Source organism: Podarcis erhardii (assembly GCF_964252035.2).
Source record: "Podarcis erhardii genome assembly, chromosome: 8".
In the NCBI taxonomy this organism is placed as follows: Eukaryota; Metazoa; Chordata; class Lepidosauria; order Squamata; family Lacertidae; genus Podarcis; species Podarcis erhardii.
In genome coordinates this window covers 79,018,203-79,042,368 of record NC_138499.1, presented here as the reverse complement: position 1 = coordinate 79,042,368, position 24,166 = coordinate 79,018,203, and the positions used below count along the sequence as shown (strand labels likewise).

The 24,166-nt window shown below is 46.3% G+C and overlaps 1 protein-coding gene across 4 annotated transcripts in view; it reads left to right on the top strand.

Moving 5' to 3' along the window:
- The first annotated feature begins 8,389 nt into the window (after window positions 1–8,389).
- The window catches only part of TRIO (trio Rho guanine nucleotide exchange factor), a 268,477-nt gene continuing 252,700 nt past the window's right edge, over window positions 8,390–24,166 (top strand). The window contains exon 1 of one of the 4 annotated variants that reach the window (XM_081872954.1): window positions 8,390–8,743. In XM_081872954.1, coding sequence (XP_081729080.1) covers window positions 8,638–8,743 — 106 coding nt within the window. In that variant the 5' untranslated portion in view covers window positions 8,390–8,637. Of the gene's footprint in view, window positions 8,744–10,685; window positions 10,744–24,166 lie in introns of those variants that run through there. The other 3 variants (XM_081872953.1, XM_081872947.1, XM_081872950.1) reach the window with 3 other exon arrangements.

Genomic DNA, 24,166 nt, shown 5'->3' with positions numbered 1-24,166 from the left:
GGCTCAGGTAACCCATGGGACCAGCACATGTGGTTTGGATTCAAACTACACCTGCAACTGGACAAAGCAGAACTTGTTGACAGCACAGATCAGCTGACTGGCGCTGGCAGTGAGCTCCTTTGGCTGCAATGGAGAATTCCAAATGGGCAGCTCTTCGGTGCAGCCGATACAAGTGGAGCTTGCTATTGAGGAGCCCCATTTTGTTTGTTTGCATGCGTGGGTGGTATGAATCCAAGCCACCACTACAAAGGGATTTGCTGTAATTAAGTGGGGAGTTACTTAATACAGCTCATCCTTGCATGTCGAGGTCCCCAAGCCACCCCCTAAATAAATCACAATTCACACAGAAATTTTTGCTTAAGGTTTTTGGCATAATTTTGGCCACAACTTTATTAAAATACATAATGTGAGTGGTTGCTTAGGCATTGGTTACGACTATCTGTCCCCCCGGCTGGGGACAGAACTGACTTCTGGATTCCAGCAAAAGCCAGTATGGGAAAACAATACAGTGGTACCTTCGGTTACATACGCTTCAGGTTACATACGCTTCAGGTTACAGACTCCGCTAACCCAAAAATGGTACCTCAGGTTAAGAAGTTTGCTTCAGGAAGAGAACAGAAATCGTGCTCCTGCGGTGTGGCAGCAGCAGGAGGCCCCATTAGCTAAAGTGGTGCTTCAGGTTAAGAACAGTTTCAGGTTAAGAACGGAACTCCGGAACGAATTAAGTACTTAACCCAAGGTACCACTGTATTGGGGAGAGAATGGGGCTGGGCACCATACCGTCACCCCTCCCTGCATGCTCCCAGGGGCCTGCACGGCCCTAGCCCCTTGCCGGGGATACGGACAAAATTATGGCAAACCCCTGGATTCCTTTAACAGAATTCCCTTGCAGCAGCAGCATTGGAGGGGCAGGCATAGCCAACCCTTACCCCTCCACCAACCAATTTTTAACCAATGCCTAACCGCAACCTTACAAGTTGTGACGATTTGCTACGCAGTAGGCAAAAACCAAATGGCACCAGCCAATCTGCCAAATGGACAAAATTCCTACCAGGCCCCTGCCCCCAAAGCAGGCGACCCCATGACAGGCATAGCAAGGTCAAACACAACAGCCCTAAATTAGGGAGGGTGGGCGGGCAATCTGATGCACGCAGCAAAAGAGACTGAAAAAACTGTGTGCCAAGAATATAAAACCTTCAGGCCATCCCTCTAAATGGTAACATCAAAATCTCCCCATCAATCCAAATTGGCCCGATCACAATCATGGCCATCCAAACAGTCCTGCCCAGTAACCAAGAGGGGGTGTCCTGTTAGACCCCACTGCAACACGTGCTCTTCTTGAAGAAGACGCTTTGTATGATCACTGACTAGTGGTGACAGCGAGCTCCCTTGGCTGTGGTAGGGAACTTCCAGTTGGGGAATTCCTGAATGCAGTCAATTCCAGTGAGGCTGACTGGTGCTACTGCAAAGTGCTGCTTACAAAGGAACCAGACAGGCCAAATTCGTGGGCCAAATTCGTACTCTTGTTGGGCTCACCAGTTAGCGGTTCCTTACCCCTGCAATATATATTTAAAAAGGGGGAGGGTAAAAGTAATTTCTCCTTTGAAATTGGCACAGGACACAGTATTGCAGCGAGTATAAAATAAAGGAAGGGGGAATTAGCAGCAGAACAAATATAAATTTGCATTATGTGGACCACATCTTTAAAGTATGGCATGAGAAACAACATTTTACATATGAGCAGGAAAGCTCCAAAACCACAAGGTGGTGTTCTCAATGTTCTGTGGCAAGCTGGTCCATCAATCTGAAAAGTTATTAAATCAGGAGCAGAATTGGAGCGAGTACCGGCAGTGGATTCAGTTCTGTTTCCCCACTGAAAAGGCACAGCAGCTAACAACAGGAAATCTGTTGTGCATCTCTCTCCATAGCTACACCCAGACAATGTTCCTCTTAATGTTGCATGAGATCATCTACAAATAAAAATGTAGTAAGGCTGCCATATGGTCTGGCTCTCTATATGCAACATAATAAATTAAGATTTGCTTTTGTTCTTTTTTAAGTACAATTTTACAGCTTGAAAAATGAAGGAAGATTGAAGAGACCTGTGTTCTGGAAAGCTGAATTTGTGTGTGAGAGAGAGATGAACAGTATAAGCTAAACAAGCTATAGCTTAGGGCCCCACTCACTTGGGGGCCCAAAAAAAATTAAAGGGAAAAAACTGGATGTACATTTCCAAAACAGAAGATAAAAAAATAAAAATAAAACCTACATACAGCAACAGTGTTTTGTGTTGGGTAGGCTCCTATGATGTACGGTAAGTAATGGGCCCCGCCTGCTAGCCTGCTCCCTAAAATATCACTGGTTTGCTCGTTTATATATATAGGGTGCCTACATTCTGCATGGACTAGTTGCATGGCAACATGTGCAAATGGCTTTAGATACCTATTAGGTCCATAAATTCCATCTAGCATATATTCAACACAAAAATCAGCGACAATTCGTTGTTGACAAAGGACAGCTGGACATATAAAGGGTCCCATTACCTTCAGTAGCTATGGGCCTCATCAAACCTAAATTTGGCCCTGAGCATGGGCCAGCTACAGTATCTCTTGCCTTCAGGCTGTCAACAGTTGCAAAACCCTTTCTCTGGTAACTCCCATGGAGGTAACACAGTTTATCAGATCTTTATATAATTGATTTAATGCGTCATTCCCCAATATAAGTACCTTATACAGGGTATAAAATCGGGAGCTGCTCCCTGTAGAGCCTGCTGCAACACCAATGAGAGGTGCTTAAGGTAAAGGTAAAGGGACCCCTGACCATTAGGTCCAGTCGTGACCGACTCTGGGGTTGTGGCGCTCATCTCGCTTTATTGACCGAGGGAGCTGGCATACAGCTTCCAGGTCATGTGGCCAGCATGACTAAGCCGCTTCTGGCGAACCAGAGCAGCACATGGAAATGACATTTACCTTCCCGCCAGAGCGGTACCTATTTATCTACTTGCACTCTGATGTGCTTTTGAACTGCTAGGTTGGCAGGAGCAGGGACTGAACAACAGGAGCTCACCTCGTCGCGGGGATTCGAACTGCCGACCTTCTGATCGGCAAGTCCTAGGCTCTGTGGTTTAACCCACAGCGCCACCCGTGTCCCTATGAGAGGAGCTTACTTTGAACCAAATAATAAAGACATGTTGTACCCTCAAGAAAAAATACTCAAGAGAATCTCTAAAGATCAGCTTGTAAACAGACACATGCGAGGACTGATAATACATTCTCAAACCCTGTGATAATAATTCTAGCAAAAGAACATATAGGTGACCATTTCCACCATAGTCCCATTATAAGGGCAACCAGTGCTTTTTTCTGGGGGGACGCAGGGCTACACATATCCCTAAACATTTTTGTTAATCTTTGTACTTTTGTCCATTTACTGTATTTATTTTCCCCCATTAGAGTTATAAAATGGTGCTTTTCTTGAGTCAAAATGAGAGTACCCCTAAACATTTTTAAAGGGAAAAAAAGCTGTGAGAACAACATCTGAAGGAACTCCAGCAGCAAATTTACAACCTAGAAGGTTTGAAGTTAAACCATTAAAATAGGCCAATATTTAGGTACAGATTAAAAAACATTAAGACATGTATTCAAGAGTAGACCCAAGCCACCCCCTGTGACTGCCATATATGACCCATTGGTTAATGTGTTTAGCTTCTGCAAATCCCTTGTTTTAATTTTCTTTTTAGCTATACAGTGGTACCTCGGGTTAAGTACTTAATTCGTTCCGGAGGTCCGTTCTTAACCTGAAACTGTTCTTAACCTGAAGCACCACTTTAGCTAATGGGGCCTCCTGCTGCCGCCGGGCCGCCGGAGCACGATTTCTGTTCTCATCCTGAAGCAAAGTTCTTAACCCGAGGTACCATTTCTGGGTTAGCGGAGTCTGTAACCTGAAGTGTGTGTAACCTGAAGCGTATGTAGCCCGAGGTACCACTGTACATTTAGCTTGCTTCAAATCCACCGACACAAACAAAAGGGAAAAGAAGCAAGGCATTTCTCCCTGTTAACTCTTTTACATGTAGACACTTAAGAGCCTTTCAACTCCCAGTGACTTGGAGGCGGCAGGAGAATAAATTCAGAGCCAATAATTAAGATATATCTGGGCCAAATAAACTTATATATGGATAAACTTATTTATATGTATACACTTATTTAGGCAGATAAATAGAACCCTCCTCTGTACCTGGCTCAGAGCTGCCCTTGTGTTGATAGTTTCAAGAAAATATTGGAAAGGATTCAGGTATTCCACCTTACCTCCTCCTTCCAAGTCCCTATAGCACTGTTCTCCTTGATATCACTGAAACACAGAGCTAAACACTTGGTTTCATATCCAATCTCTCAGCGGTTATCATAATTCCCTGTTTTGCTGTCTTTGTATCTCATGTCAGATCTCATGAGAAATACCACCACAAGTGACCAGGACAGAACAAGCCAGCATTGCCTTTTATAGGCTAAAGTCTTGTGATTCCTTTCTTTTTTTTTAAATTATACTTTTTCTTAAATTTCTGTTTTACATTCTAGAATATTCACGTAAACACCCTTAAAATATCAGTGACTTCCCTTCCTCTCTTTCCATGGTTCAGTTTGCACAACATAAATCCCTACATATTTTGTACAGACCATTCGGTAGTCCATTATAACATCCATCAAAACTTATTTACACTGCTGAATTTATCTTAATGCTGCCCACGTTTTCAAATATACACAGTTTTCCTCCACATATTCAATAAACATTTTCCAATCTTCTTTAAACGTATGTTGTTCTTGTTCTCTAATTCTATATGTTTGATCCATAAACTGCGCATATTCCATCAGTTTCAGTTGCCATTCTTCTTTAGTTGGGACTTCGTTCATTTTCCAGAAGTCTTGTCATTCTTAAGATCCCATTTTTAAAATGGCAGGCTTTTCTCGACCCTTTATCCTTCAGATGGAGGCCTCTGGTAGAAGCCTTTAGGTGCCATCCTCACAGAAGATTGCAAGGGACCAGAACACCCCCTTCTATATTTAAGTCACCAATTACTTCCCTGTGAACAAAAACTTCCCACCATAAAATGAGAGGCCCTAGCCATAAATTGGGCCTTTCGTTCCCTGCATTATTCTCCATTTAGTTGCTGACCACACCCCTCCTTCAATGGAGGAAAGATGCAAACCCCCACATTACTTGGTGGTATTTGTCATTGCAGCTCTATACTTTTACTATTGCCCATCAGAAAGGCTCACAACCAGCCCACTCCACTTGTCAAGGATCTTGGGATGACACTTTCCTGGCAGAGAATCAACACGGCCTGATGTCCCTCTTGTGTGAAGTGGTACCTTGGCGTTCGCTGCCACCAGATGAGCAGGCTGCCCCAATGTTGTCTCTGCTGAAGTTCCCTTGAGCTGGATGCGAGTTTGGCTGCTGCCCAACAGCAGGGGAGCCAGTTGTTTACTGGCTGCTACGCCAACCCAGGAACTAGGAAGGAACCCAGCTGCTCAATATTGAAGAAGGGGCAGGGTTGCCAAAAAAGCGCAGCTGAATGCAAACAGTGGTCAGTGCTGCAGAAAGGAAGCAGAGTTAAAGGAAGCAGTAGAGGACAGGTCTAAGGAATGCGGGTGGCACTGTGGTCTAAACCACTGAGCCTCTTGGGCTGGCTGATCGGAAGGTTGGTGGTTCAAATCACCGTGACAGAGTGAGCTCCTGTTGCTCTGTTCCAGCTCCTGCCAACCTAGCAGTTTGAAAGCAAGCCAGTGGAAGTACCACTGCTGCAGGAAGTTAAATGGCGTTTTTGTGCGCTCTGGCTTCCATCACGATGTTCTGTTGTGCCAGAAGCAGATTAGTCATGCTGGCCACATGAGCCGGAAATCTGTCTGTGGACAAATGGCGGCTCCCTTGGCCTGAAAGCGAGATGAGCGCCACAACCCCATAGTCACCTTTGACTGGACGTAACCGTCCGGGGTCCTTTACATATTTTTTTTTAAAGGACAGCCACCCACCCAAGCAGAATGGGGAGAGAAGGAAGGGAATAAGAGAGTCACTGAGCCAGGAGCAGAAGAGGCAGGCTTGGGTGAAAGGGAGCCTAACATAAAATGCAAGAGGAAGGATGGAAAGATTAGAAAGAAGCAAACAGGGCTTAAGCTACCCTGCTTAGGACCACAAGCAAGGCACTCACCTGTTGCTGGAATTGTAGGAGGCTCCTCCCCATCTTGAGTACATAGGAGGCAGATGGGATACCTGCAGAGCCTGTGCAGAAAAGGGACTGTGACTGGCTGCAACACCCCCCAGGCAGTTGGTCCAACTTCCCATATGGACAACATCCTCTGCAACACTTACAGGAAGCTGGACTAACTGCATGTGTTGTGGTAGATGGCCCCTTTTCTGCACAGGCTTTGTCCACAATGGTCACTGAATGCTTCGATTCGCCTCTGCTTGCTGACTACTTTGCAACAGCCAACATCTAATGCAGGCATAGGCAAACTTGGCCCTTCAGATGTTTTTTGAGACTACAATTCCCATCATCCCTGACCACTGGTCCTGTTAGCTAGAGATGATGGGGTTTGTAGTCCCAAAAACATCTGGAAGGCCAAGTTTGCCTACGCCTGATATAATGAATTGTCCAATGATGGATTTAAAGTGGTAATTCTACAAGTCATGCAACCGGTTCTAATGCAGGAAATACGCTTGATGAGCTTTCTTGCCAACTTAAATTGCAACCTTCGCTGCCCCAATCTTGGTTTGAAGAAGAGCAGGGAAGGGACTTCTGTTGTCCTGCAGCCATCATCACTGACCCATTGGTCATGCTAAAATTGTAGAGTTGGGAGGGAGGGACCGGGAGGGTCATATAGTCCAAACTGTGCAATACAGGAATCTTTTGCCCAAGGTGGGGCTTGAACTGACAACCCTCAGATTAAGAATCTCATGCTCTACCGGCTGAGCTATCCACAGGGCTAATGGAAGTTGGAGTCCAACAACATCTGGGTGGCCCCAACTTCTGCATCTCAATGTACAGATGTAAACACTCCCTTAAAAAAGCCACCGGACCTTTAAGGTGAAATAAATCAGATTAGCAAAGTGGGGTTTTGGGGGGCCAGCAAAGTGTGTAGATGACCTTTTAAGACTGATAAAAAGAGAATTGGGTTAATAAATTTGGGGAAGATTTCCGGCAAGCTGTCATCACTCCGCAGGTGGCAAAATTTGTTAAGGCCGCTGTCGCTCCTCTCAGACTTTGCCAGCACGTAGCTTGTCACTCTCTTTAATCTGCTTTACTTGAGGCTGTGATTTTTGCATTTCGTGTTAATGGCCCGTTGGCAGTAATAAACGAACTGCTACTTACTCCCATAATTGTAATTGCACACGTTGACAACTGATTCGGGCATCTTCCTCAAACGAGGCTCCTGCTAATAATGAAAGGTTAGATAGCGGGGGAGGCTGCGAGCACTTTCACCTTCCAACGCTCCTCACTGCTCTCGGCTTTAAGAGTTTCACTTCTTCCATAAAGGAAAGGGGACTTGACCTGCGGCTTCGCTTTATGGGCTCCCCTTGGGGGGGGGGAGGAACCACACCTTCCAATGGCCTCCCCAAGAGAGAGGGCGCGCTCTGCTCCCCACCCCCCTGCCATCAAGGCGCATTAAATGCATACTCAGGCGCTGAGGCATTAAAGGGGTTTTCCCCGCTTGCACATAATGCACCCCCCCCCAGCCAATAGCAAAATGATCTTTCGCTCCGCGCCCCAACTGCCTCTTTCCTGTGCAGCCTCGCCGAGCGCGCACGGAGCTGCCCGGAACTTCCCGACAGGCTGCCGCTCCCCTCCCTCTCTCCTGCCCCGCTCCGAGGCTGCTTTCTCTCTTCCCCCAGCCAACCCCCGGCTTCCCTGGGCGGGGAATCGCCTCTCTTCCTTCCTTCGCTGTCCCCACCCACCTTTTGCAATGGCAAGCAAGATGGAGGAGCGGGGCGGCTTCGGCGCCCTCCCAGGGCGCTGTTGTTAAAAAAGCGCAGCTGCTCCCCAAAGGCTGCGGCGCCCTTGCTGCCCCCCACAGCGCCCCCCGCTGCCCCCGCTCTTCCCGGATTGCATCCCTCCCTCCCCACCCTCTCCCCCCATGCGCCCTCCCTCCGCTCCTTCCTGCAATTGTCTTTGCTTCTCCTCCCCCCGATCCCGCATGCACCCATTGCTTATGCACGCGCTCTCTGGAGAGGCTCTGCCAGAGCTGTGATCCCTCCACGCGCGCGCCTCCATCTATTATTATTGCGATCCTTTGGCTGCCGCCGGTGCAACCGGATCGATCCATCCACCCATCCAGCTGCCCCTTTCTTTTCTCTCTCTCTCTCTCCCCCCCCCCCCCAATTTCCCCCTTCCTCTCCCCCTCCCTCCTTGCGCCATCGTCATTGCCAGCGCCGCCGCTTGGATGGATTTCTTCTTCCTGGGTGTTTTTGCTGGAAGGTGAAGCCGGAGCCCCGGAGCCCCCCGAGGTTTTAGATCTCCTCTTCTTCCTCCTCGACCCCCCCCCCAGCTCCTGTCAGCGATCCAGGCCGAGAAGGGAGCGAGGAGCCCGGTCAGCGTGGCGGTGGCAGCGCGCTCGGGTCCGGAGGAGCCACCGACCGCGTCTCGCAGCCATGAGCGGCTCCACCGCCGCCTCCTCCACCAGCGGCAACGCGGCCGGCGAAGGGGCGGAGGACGCCGCCAAGGATTCCGCGGACATCGCGGCTTTCTTCCGATCGGGTGAGCGCTCCGCTTGGCCGGAGGGGAAAGGCGGTCTGGCGTTGGGGAGGAGAGGGTTGGCCTTTCCAGGGAGTTTGGAGAAGGAAGCGAGGGGGAAATCTCGGTCGTTCCGATTTGATTTTCCCCGTCCGGTGGTTTTGTGCGCTTTGGAGTGTCGCTGCTTTCCGTGCCCAAGAGCTAAAAAAAAAAAAGGGGGGGGGAGGGAGGTATCAATCCTTGCCTCGGCAAGCCTCATATTTTTGCAGGATTTCTATGGCCGTGCGTTGAAAAAGGCCAAGTGTTCCTGGACCAGCCATATGTACCGCTGTATGCGTTTTACAGGGTCTCTTTAATATTTGGTCGATGGATCTGGCTGTCAACTCCAAAGCCCCGATATAGATTCTCTTTTAGCCAGTCGGGGTACCTTATCGTGCCCCATTCTTCAGAGCAGCCTCACCTCCTTTAAAGACTAGATTTCCCCTCCTTGATAAAGTCAATAGACCACAGAAGGCCAAGACTATCTGTGGACTGTAGCATGCGTTTGGGTGTCATAATCCACAGCCTTTGTCACTGTTTCTAGACAGCTGCTGTAACCAAGGAATGGCAACCCAGCCGCATCCCCATCTTTCCCTTCCTCCATGGGGGGGGGGACCGAGCATTTGTTTTCTTGTCTAGCTTTTGGCTCCAGCTCTGGGTGTGTGTTTATTTCTATTAAAATGAAAAGCTTCTCTCTCTCCATCTCTGCCTGCCTGCCTTTGCGGTTCGAATGCAAGTCTTGGAAGAGCAGGGTGTAAATAATCTACAGAGAGGCTAAGATAGAGTTGGCTTTGTTTGTCTGTTTTTTTCTTTTCTGGGGAGCGTGCATTTTAATTTTTATTTTTAATACAAATTTGGCCTAAGGAGTGGACAGTTGATTGTCTTTGTGCATTGATTTTGGTAGATGGTCGGATTTGGGGGGGGGGCTGTTGGCAGAGGAAGACATGCATCTTGCATAGTTAAGCTGTAAGGGAAATACTTTGACACAAGGCAGGTGCTGGGAGCCTCTCCTTACATGGTCACTCCAGCTGTTGTCCAAACCTCCTTGTATCCTGTTACCCTAGGGTGGTAAAACTTTTATTATTATTATTATTCTCGTTATTGAGTGCTTGAGATGGGGTAATGGCTGCAGCTGGGAAACAGAATGGATAAGGCGCAGAAGGCAGGCGATTCCTCCAAAACAGAGCTTTTCCAGAAACCCTACAAGTGCAGAAAGGTAACCTGTACATTAATGATGCCTGCCCTGTGTGTGAAACTGCCATGTTGCAAGGCTCCCAATGAATCCATTGCTTATGGCCACAGGGACTGTGTGATTTGTATAAGACAGTAAGGGGTGGGAAAGGAGTAGTTAGTTGGGCCTGTATGTTTCTGGGCTTGCAGCTGAACTGAAAAATCACTTTCTCCCCTTGGAAAATGGGGTGGGGGAAAAGGGTGGTTGTTGGGTCATATGTGCAAGTCACAGACATCCCTTTGCTTCTGGAGCAAACCTACCCGGTTCTGACAAATCCAAGTAAAAAAGGAGGAGGCTCTGTGGATTCAGGTGGGGAGGGATATCTCTGGAAGGAGGGAGGGAAAAGGCATGGGGTTGTCCCAACCAATGCCTGCCTGCTGTTGGGGGGGGGTAGGGGGAGGAGGCTGAAGGGGAAGCCCAGCAGAAAGGCCCCCTGTAACGGCTTGCCTGTCAGACTTCTCCCGAACACTGCTTTAGACAGAAGCTCTCGCTTTGGGTTTTCCTCCCTCTTGCCAGAATTTGTTTGGTTCCTCCTCCTCCTCCTCCTCCTCTGCTGCTGATATGCCGCTCATCATCATCCTTCCAAGGAGGTGGGGAGAGGGGGAGATAGGACAGCGGGCTTCTTCACTTGCTTCATCTGCATGCCTTTAAAAGGACCGAGCCTAGGAAGTGGGGATAGGTTGGGGGGGGGGGGAGAGAGAAAGAGAAGAAATGCAGACTCATCTCTGGAGAACCGAAGGGGCGTCTGAGTTAGGTAGGTATTTTGCCTCTATTAGTGAAGGAGTAGACCAGGATTGCTTGGAATAAGTGTTCGTTTGCTAGCGTTTGCCCTATTTGACGGAGAACTGGGACAGTGGGGGGGGGGGAGGCATATGGAGAAGGGAAGGATGAAAACTGTCAGTCGTTGGGTCTCCCCTTTATTCTCCTCCTCCCCACTCCCCGAGTTGGTTAAAGTCAGGGAACTTGTATACAAGGGTGATCACAAGCTTCTCGGCTCACAGTCCCTTAATCTGGGCCAGATATGATCCTTGAGGGTGGTGGCTATGTGGACAGGTGGCTGCTTTTCTCGTGAGCTCTGTTGTTGTTGTTGTTGTTGTATGAAATGGGCTCCCAGGATAGACTGCATGGATAATGTTCCTCGGGAACCCATAATCCCTGTTGGACATCACTGCTGTGGTTAGACTGTCTCGTAGCACTGAGTTGCAGGGAGACCCATTCATTCTGCATGGCTTCAAGGGTGAGTGTTTTGCTTTCCTGGGCATTTCTGGCGTCGTGGGAATTGGGTGAGTTGCTGCCTAGGTACACTAACCAGCCCAATTGAGGTTGCTTTCCTCTAGGTTTGATCTGTGCTGCGTGACAAAGATGTTCTGGTGTGTGCCCGTTGCGAGACATAAGTGAATTTTTTACTGTTGAAAAGACTTTCTGCACTGGGGTTATGTCAGAGCGTTCTGGCTTCTCTTCAAGACAGGCTTTCAAATTCATCGGCAAAATTTACTGGCCTTCATACCTGTCTATAGATACTTGTTTTGGGCTGTATCCACTGTCCTGGGGTTAAGACTGTTTAATTCAGCAGGATTTGAAACCTGACAAAGGCAACATATGATTTCCCTGCCCTGGGCCACCTCCAGTTGATTCTTCTTGCCTCAGAGAAGTGACTACAGTATTTGCAAACCTTGTACAGAATGTGTTATGCCTTGGTGGTTCTGCTTCAGGTTTTATCTAATTTCTGATTCACCTGTATTGCTACCCACTTTGAGCCATTCTGCAGTGAAAGCATCCCTGAGAATATTGGTAGTGAGAAGACTGGGAGAATTAGAAAGGCTGTTAAACAATAAACACAGGAGCTAATCATTGACAAATCCTTCTCTTTAGAATCCACTTAGATCAGGCATGCAGAGACACACACCAACTTGGGCTGTGTGTTAGATTTAATCCCACCTAAATCATGTTTTGGGACGCGGGTGGTGCTGTGGGTTAATCCACAGAGCCTAGGACTTGCCGATCTGAAGATCGGCGGTTCGAATCCCCGCAATGGGGTGAGCTCCCGTTGCTCAGTCCCTGCTTCTGCCAACCTAGCAGTTTGAAAGCACGTCAAAGTGCAAGTAGATAAATAGGTACCGCTCTGGCGGGAAGGTAAACGGCGTTTCCGTGCACTGCTCTGGTTCGCCAGAAGCGGTTTAGGCATGCTGGCCACATGACCCGGAAGCTGTATGCTGGCTCCCTTGGCCAGTGAAGCGAGATGAGCGTCGCAACCCGAGAGTCGGTCACGACTGGACCTAATGGTCAGGGGTCCCTTTACCTTTACCTAAATCATGTTTTATTTTTTTTTTGTAAAAGACCTGATTTGGCTTTCTTTGTGTTGATTAGCTATTGACTTTGGGAAATAGGGAAAGGCATTCAAATAAATACATGTCTCTGTAGGAAAGTCCTGGTGGTATGGGTAATAATAGACAATGAATGGGGTGGAAAGTGCAGCAATAGGAAACGAAAAAGGGGGGGGGGACTGGGAAGAACAGGGATGGGTGGATGGAATACCAGAATGGCGTTTCAAGCATGCAAGTAGGAGTTTGGGTGGGCACCATGACTGGTCTTCCAGGACCGGCAAAGAGGGAGGGGGCTTTGATTTTGGAATGGTGCAGCTGCTATGGGAGAGTATCTCTGAGTCATTGGGATGGGTGAACTTTTTATGGCGTGGAATGTACTAACTGTGGACTGCTGGTTGCTTCCACTTGACAAGCAAATCAAAATAGGTCCTTGGAGCCTCAATGCTGAGGCCTGTAGGTGCTGCTGAATAGCTTGAGGACCTATTAAGATAAAGCCAGAGATGGAATATGGTGGGGCCAGCATGCTGTACAATGGCTGGTTTGGTGCAGTTAATAATGGTACGTCACTCCCATGACGTTTGCTTGTTGCGGGAAGTGGGAAGAATCCAAGAAAGCTACTAAAATCATGCTTTAAAAAATAAATAATTAAAAAAAATCAGATGGCTCTGTTGCATATTGGAGGTAGGAATGCCTCGTTTCGCCTATAATATAGGAATGACCTTTTTATTTAGCCTTAAAATGTTGGTCTCTTGTGCTATAGGAACTACAGACTTTGTGACCAAACTATATGAGATGCTCTCTGATTAGATTTCCATAAATTTTCTGGGGAAGGTGGAAAATAGTTGTGGGGGGCCCTATAAATTGGATTCTTGGGGAGAAGGGGTTTCTGACTTCCTTTGCCCCCTACCCAGTCTGCCTCCAGGGTTAGAAACTCAGCTATATAAGCTGGGTGCCAAATGGGTTGCAGTCACTAAAACAGAAAGCCAAGGTGCCGTTTTGGAGCCAAGTGGCTCGAAAGTCGTATTTTTCAGTGCAACTTTTGGGTTCCTGAAATTCATTCCCATCGTGCAGATAAAATATAATGGATAGAATTCCACAGGGTGTGTCGCTAGCGTGTGAAAACAGTCAAGGTCCACGGATTTCCAGGCAGGCACCTCCAATTGGTGTAGATGTCAGGTGCCATCCTTGCGCCCGGGCATCTTCACTTGGTCACAAACGGCCAATAAAGGTAAAGGGACCCCTGACCATTAGGTCCAGTCGTGACCGACTCTGGGGTTGTGTACTCATCTCGCTCTATAGGCCGAGGGAGCCGGCATTTGTCCGCAGACAGCTTCCAGGTCATGTGGCCAGCATGGCTAAGCCGCTTCTGGCGAACCAGAGCAGCGCACGGAATCACCTTTTACCTTCCCGCCGGAGCGGTACCTATTTATCTACTTGCACTTTGACGTGCTTTCGAACTGCTAGGTTGGCAGGAGCAGGGACCGAGCAACGGGAGCTCACCCCGTCGCGGGGATTCGAACCACCGACCTTCTGATCGGCAAGCCCTAGGCTCTGTGGTTCAACCCACAGCGCCACCCGTGTCCCTTTAAATGGACAGGTGCAAAATGCGCCTGGCGAATTTCAAGCATGGTTTGCCGCCCATGGGAAGCATGTGTGATTTTCCCAGCTGGGCAAACAGCAGATTTGGCATTGTGGAGGTGGGCAATTTATTGATCAGGATAGTGGCACGAGTGGAAAAGGGATAGCCCTTCTTCCCAGTGCCATAGCCCCGGTCCAGCGTGGCTGCTTTGTATAGATCAGAGCTCTGATCTCAGCTCATCTCTGTTGGCTTTCCGGTAGTAGGCCGTGGTACCTCAAAAGGAAAGAAGCACTTCAAAGCAATGCAGTGCTTCCCGTTTTCTTGGAAAGGGTAGACGTATTTCTCAGCATGCTGTAACTTGGGTGGAAATGTTTCCTTAATGCTTGAAATAACAGGCACAGTAACACTTTTGGCCCAATCCAATACGCACACTTTGAACGGATGTTGTTGCGCTTGTGGGCTTAATACTTTGGCATGCGCGCTGTTCCTGCCACTTTCAATTTCCTTATTTTTATTGGCAGAGATCAATATTGGTAGCACGATACTGCCCTCCACATTAAAAAGGCGGTGCGAGGGCCTTTCATGCGCTGACTTTTCGAGCCTGCTGTGATGTAAGCGGGACCAGGAGAAGCGAAGACTTCCTGTGCTCTCGTTCTCCCCTCGTTCTTTCTCGTTCCCTGCAATTATATAACTGGGCCCACTCGGTTTGATGTGCAGTATAGCACTTCGTGGTCTACATTTTTTAAATGCCTCCTAAAAATAGAGGGAGGGATGACTTTGAAACAAACTAGATCGAGGAAGTTGTGTAACGCTAAGAGTTCTTTTGCTATTTCAGTGGGTAATTTGAACTACTTTGAAAGCAGGGTTTTTCCCCTCTTGGGGGGCCACATTCTCTTGCGGGGTAATCTATTTGGGGCCTCATGCTGGCTGCGGTCAGAGCTGCTCCCATTTCTCTCCCCCATTTCTTTCCCTTTTCTTCCCCAACTCTTTTGGTTGCATGCAGAAGGTCAGAGGTTTGAACTGAGAGTTTGCAGAGAGCTTTGTCCTTCAGTCCATTTCAGTTTTGCTTCCTTTCCACCCTCCTTGTTTCCCTCTGGGTTTTCCTCACCTGCATGGAAACAGGTCATTTTAATGGAATTAGTTTACTTTTATTAAACCTTTTTTCAAAAAAACCCAAAATGCCCAAACTTTTGAAATACACAGCGCATTTCAACTCTTGTTTGGATTCGTGATTCCTGGATATAAAGTAAATATTTGCCCGGACACTTTCTAAGCCACTAGCAATCAAACTTCCTACATTCAGATAACATCAACTTGTCTCAAATAAATGCTGCATATTGCTGAGAATTCTAGCATGCCCAGTTGCAGCTGATTCAGAACTAACACCAGACCATAGTGCTGTGTGAAAAAGCAATCAAAAAACCCTGGGCGGCTCTTCTCAGATGTGGTGATGATTCCCTATCTCTTTTCCTGTAAAAAAAACCAGCTGTAAGTAAGTCAGAAATTAAATTGCTATAACAAATGAAAAAAAACCCCACTATGTAAAAATCAGGGTTTTTTTTGTTGTTTTTTTTTTTTGCTCTCTGGCACCATTTGGTGTTGCATGTTTGTAGCACATTCCAAACCTTGTGTGTGAGGTTTTTTAAAATATATATAACTAATGTAGCTGAGTCCCTGGTTTGAAGTCAAAACACAGTTTGCTGTTTCAGCCAACCCAGCAACCTACAGTTTGTACTTCTGCAAGCCATAGTCTGCTAGTTTGGATAAAGTATGGTTTGCCTTAATCCTGGTGTGTGAAACCAAGGCTTCTTGACTGCTTATTCACAGAACACAGAACCATGGTTTGACATTGCACCAGAGTTTTTTGGTCTCACCGTCTTTCTCTCTTAGTCTTAAGGTGGGGCATGGCAGGAGCACAACTTCTCATTTTTATGGCTTGATATCTTTTCAGATAAGAGAGAGAGAGAGACTACCAACAGACAGAAAAGTAAGAACAGAGAGAGGAGAAGGGCAAAAATGTATGGTAAAAATGGTCCAATCTTTCAGGCTAGGGTGAAACGTGGATCTAGGAAAGTTTAGATATTTATTACATTTGTATATCACCCTTCCTTAGACAGTCTCAGGGCAGTTCACAACAAAATAAAACACAAAATGAATAATAAAAATAAGAGCAAAACACCCCCCAACCGACACATTTAAAAGGACCTAGAATGTTGATCAGCCAAATACCTGGTTGAAGAGGAACGTTTTCACCTGGCGCCTAAAAATATAAATAATGAAGGTGCCAGGTGAGCCTCCCTGAGGAGAACATTCCACAACTGGGGGGGCCACCACAGAAAAGGCCTGTTCTCGTGTTTCTCACGGAGGAGGTGCATGAAGAAGGGCCTCAGAAGATGATCTGAGAGTCCAGGTAGGTTCATATGGAAAGAGGTGGTCCTTGTGGTATTGCAGTCCTGAGCTGTTTAAAGCTTTATAGACCAAAACCAGCACTTTGAATTGGGCCCAGAAACTAATTGGTAGCCAGTGCAGTTGGACCAGGATCAGTGTAATATACTCAAACCGTCTTTCTCTGGTGAGGAGCCTAGCCACTGAATTCTGCAGTAACTGAAGTTTCCAAACCGTCTTCAGAGGCAGCCCTATCATAGAATCATAGAATCATAGAGTTCGAAGAGACCACAAGGGCCATCGAGTCCAACCCCCTGCCAAGCAGGAAACACCATCAGAGCACTCCTGACATATGGTTGTCAAGCCTCTGCTTAAAGACCTCCAAAGAAGGAGACTCCACCACACTCCTTGGCAGCAAATTCCACTGTCAAACAGCTCTTACTGTCAGGAAGTTCTTCCTAATGTTTAGGTGGAATCTTCTTTCTTGTATTTTGGAACCATTGCTCCGTGTCCGCTTCTCTGGAGCAGCAGAAAACAACCTTTCTCCCTCCTCTATGTGACATCCTTTTATATATTTGAACATAGCTATCATATCACCCCTTAACCTCCTCTTCTCCAGGCTAAACATGCCCAGCTCCCTTAGCCGTTCCTCATAAGGCATCGTTTCCAGGCCTTTGACCATTTTGGTTGCCCTCCTCTGGACATGTTCCAGTTTGTCAGTGTCCTTCTTGAACTGTGGTGCCCAGAACTGGACACAGTACTCCAGGTGAGGTCTGACCAGAGCAGAATACAGTGGCACTATTACTTCCCTTGATCTAGATGCTATACTCCTATTGATGCAACCCAGAATTGCATTCGGTCAGTCAGCCAGTTACAAATCCATGAGTGGTAGCATAGTCAAGTCTGCATTTTACCAGCTTCTTTACAAGAATATCATGGGGCACCTTGTCAAATGCCTTGCTGAAATCAAGGTAGGCTACATCCACTGTGTTCCCTTCATCTACCAGGCTTAGATGAAGGCTTAGATGTATAACGCGATGCAGTAATCTAACCTTTAGGTTACCAGAGCATAGACTACAATAGTTAGGCTATCTCTGTTCAGATAGGGGTGTAGCTGGGCCACTAGCCAAAGCTGATGGAAGGTGCTCCAGGCCACTGAGGCCACCTGAGCCTCAAGTGACAGCAAAGGATCCAGGATTTTCCCCAAGCTATGAACCTGCTCCTTTAGAGGAAGGATAACCCCATTAAGAACACGCAATCTCCCACCCGTCTGGTCTGTTTCTATTATGTAGAATAGCAGAGTAGCAGAGTCTGGGACAATTCCTACTGAGATAGGCGGTCCTTGAGTAATAATAATAATAATAATAATAATAATAATAATAATAATAATAACAATAATAATTTATTATGTATACCCCGCCCATCTGGCTGGGTTTCCCCAGCCACTCTGGGCAGCTTCCAACAGAACATTAAAATACAATAGTCTATTAAACATTAAAAGCTTCCCTAAACAGGGCTGCCTTCAGATGTCTTCTAAAAGTCTGGTAGTTGTTTTTCTCTTTGACATCTGGTGGGAGGTTGTTCTACAGGGTAGGTGCCACTACCAAGAAGGCCCTCTGCCTGGTTCCCTGTAACTTGGCTTCTCGCAGTGAGGGAACTGCCAGAAGGCCCTCGGCACTGGATCTCAGTGTCCGGGCAGAATTGCGGCCCTGAGCCATTTAAGACTTTATGGGTCAAAACCAGCACGTTGAATTGGGTCCAAAAACTAATTGGCAGCCAGTGCAGTTGAGGACTGCTACTCAAGATACACACAACATTTGTCTGAGGTTGCTTGTTGCAGGCGAAGTTCGGTGGTTCTGTGCAAAGCTATATATGCTTCTTGGGTCATTTGCAGTCTTCCAAATGAGTAAGCTTCTGAGAAACATTGGGGTTCCCTGAAACATAACTTTGAAAGCCACTGCTTGTGAATGGAGCCAACATGCCTTCTGATTAAGGAAGGAAAACCTTTGGTCTTCGTTTTTTCCTTGGTTATTTCCCCAGGACATCAGTTCTGTTGCCAGATACTGCCATTATTTTTTGCTATTTCAGAAACTGTCCGTTTTTGTTCACACTTCGTTTCTCATCTTGGTTATCATCATCATCATTTTTAATTTGTATACCGTCTTTCTATCTTACAATACTCAAGGCGGTTTACAAGCTGAAGAAACAAAAAATGTACATCTTACCACAATCTAATGCTATACAAAAATGTGATAATAAAACATAACTTTAAAATAGGCAACCTACATCAAAAAAGTAACATTCAACAATCATTAGAATAGTATAAAATAATAATATTAACATATAAAAGTTAAACAGAAATCCACTCAACTGTTACAATAAATAATATCTAAACTATAGTCAATAAAACAATGGCAAGCCACAGTACATAAAACAATACAATGCGCATTGAGAAGCGGAGACTAGAGAGTAGACTAAGGCAGGCGGAAGGAGGCCTTGCCTGATGGAGTCTTTCCCCTCATGATTCGTTTTTTCTTGGGGGGGGGGGGGACTTCCTTCCTCAATATAATCTTTTGTCCGCAATTCTGCACTTTGTCCTGCTCACCATGAGATGCTGCTAGTACTGTTAATATTACAGTGGTACCTCGGGTTACAGATGCTTCAGGTTACAGACGCTTCAGGTTACAGACTCCGCTAACCCAGAAATAGGACCTCGGGTTAAGAACTTTGCTTCAGGATGAGAACAGAAATTGCACGGCGGCAGCAGGAGGCCACATTAGCTAAAGTGGTATCTCAGGTTAAGAACGGACCTCCAGAACGAATTAAGTGCTTAACCAGAGGTATAGGTAAAGGGACCCCTGACCATTAGGTCCAGTCGCGGACGACTGGGGTTGCGGCGCTCATTTCACTTTATTGGCTGAGGGAGCCGGTGTTCAGCTTCTGTGTTATGTGGCCAGCATGACTAAGCCGCTTCTGGCGAACCAGAGCAGTGCACAGAAACGCCGTTTACCTTCCCGCCGGAGCGGTACCTATTTATCTACTTGCACTTTGACGTGCTTTCAAACTGCTAGGTTGGCAGGAGCTGGGACTGAGCAACGGGAGATCACCCCGTCGTGGGGATTCAAACTGCCGACCTTCTGATCAGCAAGTCCTAGGGTCTTTGGTTTAACCCACAGCGCCACCCATGTCCCATTAACCAGAGGTACCACTGTATTATTAGTTAATAATAGTTTAATAGCTGTCCTCCACCTTAACTTCCAAGGGTAGGTTGCAACAATTTAAGGAATACAACACAAAAAGTGGTTTAAAACAAATTATAATCACAAGAATAGGGTGGGTTCTAAACATTTATATTTCAGGTGTCTTTGGGTAAAGAAGTGTGTGTGTATGTCACTCTCATGTCACTTCCATCTTTTATTCTAATCACTGACATCCAGTTTTGTTTTGTTTTCTTCAGTTTACATGGTTGCGCCCTGCCTTTTGGAAATTCCCCACAAAGCAGCATTCTAGCGTTCTTTGATTCAGCTCCCCTTTGATTTCTCATGAGGTTTCAGTTTTGACTGTGGCTCTTTTCTTGTTAAGGCAAAGATCTCGTGTTCCACATGCTTTTTTCTCTGGCCTCTTCCTGTGCTGGAATGGTTGTTCTGAACATATTTTACCATATTTAAAAATGACGTTTCCAATTTATCCAAATCGAATCTTTTTGAACATGTCACCCTTGATACTGCTAAGAAATTAAAATTACCAGGATGTCATAGATCCACTTTGCCATCAAATTCCACTCTTGAATATTAATACAGTACATCATTTTGCAAACTGCTGATTTATTCCCTTCTAAACTACAAATGGAATTTTCTACAAAAAAGCAGAAATTGACCCGCCCAAATATGAAATACAACAAACGCGTTATCTGCAGTTCACTATGATATTCCTGTCCTTGCAACTCTTCTGAGCTTTTGAGCCTCTTTGGAGATAAAGGGTGGGCTTTTAGTCACAGGACAACTTGTTGCTTGGTTACATGAATTCTAAGGGACGCGGGTGGTGCTGTGGGTTAAACCACAGAGCCTAGGACTTGCCGATCAGGTCGGTTGTTCGAATCCCCGCGATGGGGTAAGCTCCTGTTGCTCAGTCCCAGCTCCTGCCAACCTAGCAGTTTGAAAGCACGTCAAAGTGCAAGTAGATAAATAGGTACCGCTCTGGCGGGAAGGTAAACGGCAAAACTGCTGTTGAACAAGTCTTGAGAGATTTGAGGTGGTGGAACAATTATTTTGATCTCTCGCAGCTTCATGAACCATGGTTTATATAGTGGGGGACAAGCATCAGGACCAAGTGCTTCTCCCATGATCCCCCACCTCACGTTCTGGAACTTTATTCCTGACTTTTATTAATCCAGGGTTGCTGTTACTATCTGAACTGTGAACTATTGCTTAATCTTGGGTAGCAAACCAGGATAAGTCAGCCGATACGCGAGTGAAGGGGAAGAGTACTTGAACCCAAAACTTGTTCCTAGCTTCAGGAACAGCACTTAATCGTTTTGTCAACGCAGACAAAACACATACCGGGGAACTAATTGGTTTGTGAAGCTGGGAAAGATCACCCAGACGATACCAACATGTGATTTTGTAAGAAAACTCTGGAAAGAATTGGGGTGCGGCTGTGTTAGACCTGTGAAGGCAGCCCCAAGTGTACCACCCTAAATTATGGAGGAAGGGTGCAACAAAAAAGCAGTGTCATTAATCTCAAGTGTAAATAAGGTCACTGGGCACCTTGTAATTTTACTTTTCCAATTCTTGAAGTGAGGAGAAGCCGCCATCTTGCGGGATTCCTGTTCTCCAAGGCTACGCTGCTTATGAATAGAGCCAGATTGTCGCCTGACTGGACTCTTGGAGCTCTTTGTGGCAAAAGGGATGGGTTGGAAGAGGAGCTATGGGAAAGCATAGCCTACTTTTTATGAGCCCAGTCATGTGACCATTACATCACCATGTGGAGTTTTGAGCCTAGCCATGTGGCTGTTGCATCACAAGAGGAGTGGGTGGGGCTACAGCAGGTTGAGTTTTTCAGCCATCTTTCTTTAGCCTAGTGAGCACTTGGTTACTTGCTTACATTGAGGTGAAGTACCCCCATGTGATTCACCACTCCAGCAAAGGACCAGGGCTACTGCTGACCTGATACTCAGGCAAGACGCCAAGCAACCATGTACTTCAGTGAGGGGCACATGCTTCTCAGGCTCAGTTGTGGACATCTCTGTTTAAAGGCATTCTGGAAGTGGGAATGGGCAGAATCTGTTCCTGAAGCCTTGGAGAGTAGGGTAGTACAGTGGTGCCTCGCAAGACAAAATTAATCCGTTCTGTGAGGCTCTTCGTATAGCGGTTTTTTCGTCTTGCGAAGCAAGCCCATTGACAGCTTAGCGGATTAGTGCTATTAGCGGTTTAGCGGCTTTTAGCGGATCAGCTGATAAGCGGCTTATCAGCGGATCAGCTGATAAGCGGTTTAGCGGCTTAGGGAAAGGGGGGGGAAAGGGGGAAAACCCGCAGGAACTCGCAAGACATTTCGTCTTGCGAAGCAAGCCCATAGGGAAATTCGTTTTGCGAAGCGCCTCCAAAATGGAAAACCCTTTCGTCTAGTGGGTTTTCCGTCTTGCGAGGCGTTTGTCTTGCGGTGCACCACTGTACTAGATTAGGTGGGTGATTGGTTCAAACTCTACGTAGATCAGCTGCTTGCATGTTTGGTTTGCAGTCGTCTTACACAGCCAGAGAATGTGAGTATTGCATAGTTTATTTCTAACCTCTCTTTTTCTTGGATATCTTTTTGAAATAATTCTAAATGGTTCTTCATCCCAACAGATTCCCTCAGTGGTGAACAATAATAAGTATTCAATAGAAGCAAAATGTGATTCATCATAAAACAATAAAAGCTAAAAGGCAGCAGCAAAAAGCAAGCACTGTGCGCAAGACAAATGGAGCACCTTTAAAATGCCTGAGTAAGCGAGAAAATCTTAACCTGGCATCTAAAATATTGTAATATTTTTGCCAGTTGAGCCTCCAAAGGGAGAGTGTTCTAGAGTTGAGGTTCCATCTCAGGAAAGGTCCTCTCCTTGTTGGGAACGTATTGCAGATCAGCAAGCGATGGAACCTGGGGAAAGGCCTTAGCTGAACATCTTAATGCGTGAGTAGGACAAACATGGGATGAGCTATAGGGTTCCCAAGCTGTTTAGGACATTAAAGTGAATGATTAACACTTTGAATTGCTCCTGGAAGCAGATTTGCACCCAGATTAATTCTTTGAGAATTGGCATTACACAGCCCCATCTATGCACAGGAACATTTGGGTGGACTGAAGCTTTTAAGCCATCTTCAAGGGCAGCCCCAAGCGTGACCCATTACAGTAGTCCAACTGGGTGGGCACCAGAGTATGGCTCACCATAGCTTAGCAATCCCTACCCAGGAATTCTAAGCGTACACAACTGTTCAGTTCTATCGGTGGCTGTTGGTTACAATAGTCCCAAACAAATACCGTACTTTTCTGTATGTAAGACGAGGTTTTTTTCCTTTAAAAACCATTTTAAAAATTGGGGATAGTCTTATACATGGGTAGTGCATTGTGGGGATGTGGGATTGGTGGCCGCAACGAGTTGGAGAATGTTGTTGGTGGCTGCGTCAAGGGGCTGGTGTTGATTGGCTGTCGTTGTGACAATTGGGTGGTCGATTTGCTTCTTTTTTTGACGAAGGGACAGAGGATAGGTGTCTTTTGCAATGCCAGCAGCGGCGGATTAAGGAACATATACATTTCCCCCCAAATAAATAGGTTACCTCGATAGCCTTGGTGCATTTCTGTGTTTGATTCAGCAAGGGACCTTTCTAAGTTCTAAACAGAAATCTAAAGCCAGTTCTTTTTGTGTAACTTTTATTATTTAGAAAGCTTGAGGTGCTTCCCCCCACCCCTAATTAAAACAGGGATTGGTGTGCGAGTCGGAACTGTGAGAGGGGAAAAAATAAAAATAAAATGGTGCTTCTGTTAATGCTTCTGAAACGACAAGTTGTGTTTTACCAGAAATCTCCTGCAGAGAATTATTAGCACTTCATTTTTATATTTCTGGGAAGCGTATATCTGTGCGGATGCCTTCCAAAAACATTAACTCTTTAGGAAGAAAAACCTGTTGTGGTTTTCATTACCAATATGGGAAAACATTTTGGATCTTCAGAGCAGAGCTTGGGCCTGTTTCTTACTGTGAGGGGTTGCCACGGTGAGAAGGAGGATACTAGGCTAGATGTGCTGTTGTTGTGATCCATCTGGCTGGTAATGTTCATCTGTATCCTGGTTCTGGTCTTGTATGTCTTCAGCCTGAAAGTTCTCACATCCCAGAATGTTCCTCCACATGGAAAATTGCTTCTTGCTTTTTCTTCAGGTGTCTGCAGAGGGTTCCTCCTGGGTGGGAGAGCTGTCCAGAGAACAGGGGCCATAGCAAAGACCCGCTTCCATGTTGCTTCTAGATGGGCACAGTTAGCGGAATCTCCTTTGATGATCTGGGTGACCACAAAGGTGTCTCTTGGGGAAGGTGGTCCCACTCAATCATCTGGTTCCAAGTTGTTCGTGTGTGTTACTAGCAAGAGATGGAAAGAAGATAAAGTCCTGTCCGGAGAAGAATGGCAGATTAAGTTGATGGATTATGCCGAAATGGCAAAAATGACCAGAAGAATCAGAAATCGGGAAGACTAAAATTTTAATAAATGATAAATTATTTCCCCATTCTCTATCTTAAGAACCATTGTAAACAGTTAGAATTGTCAGTAGAATTGGAATAACACTTGTAGTTTAATGGTGGATTTTGGATATAATGGAGATGTAAAAGATTTGGATTATTATAAAAGATTCAGGAGGTAATGACTAAC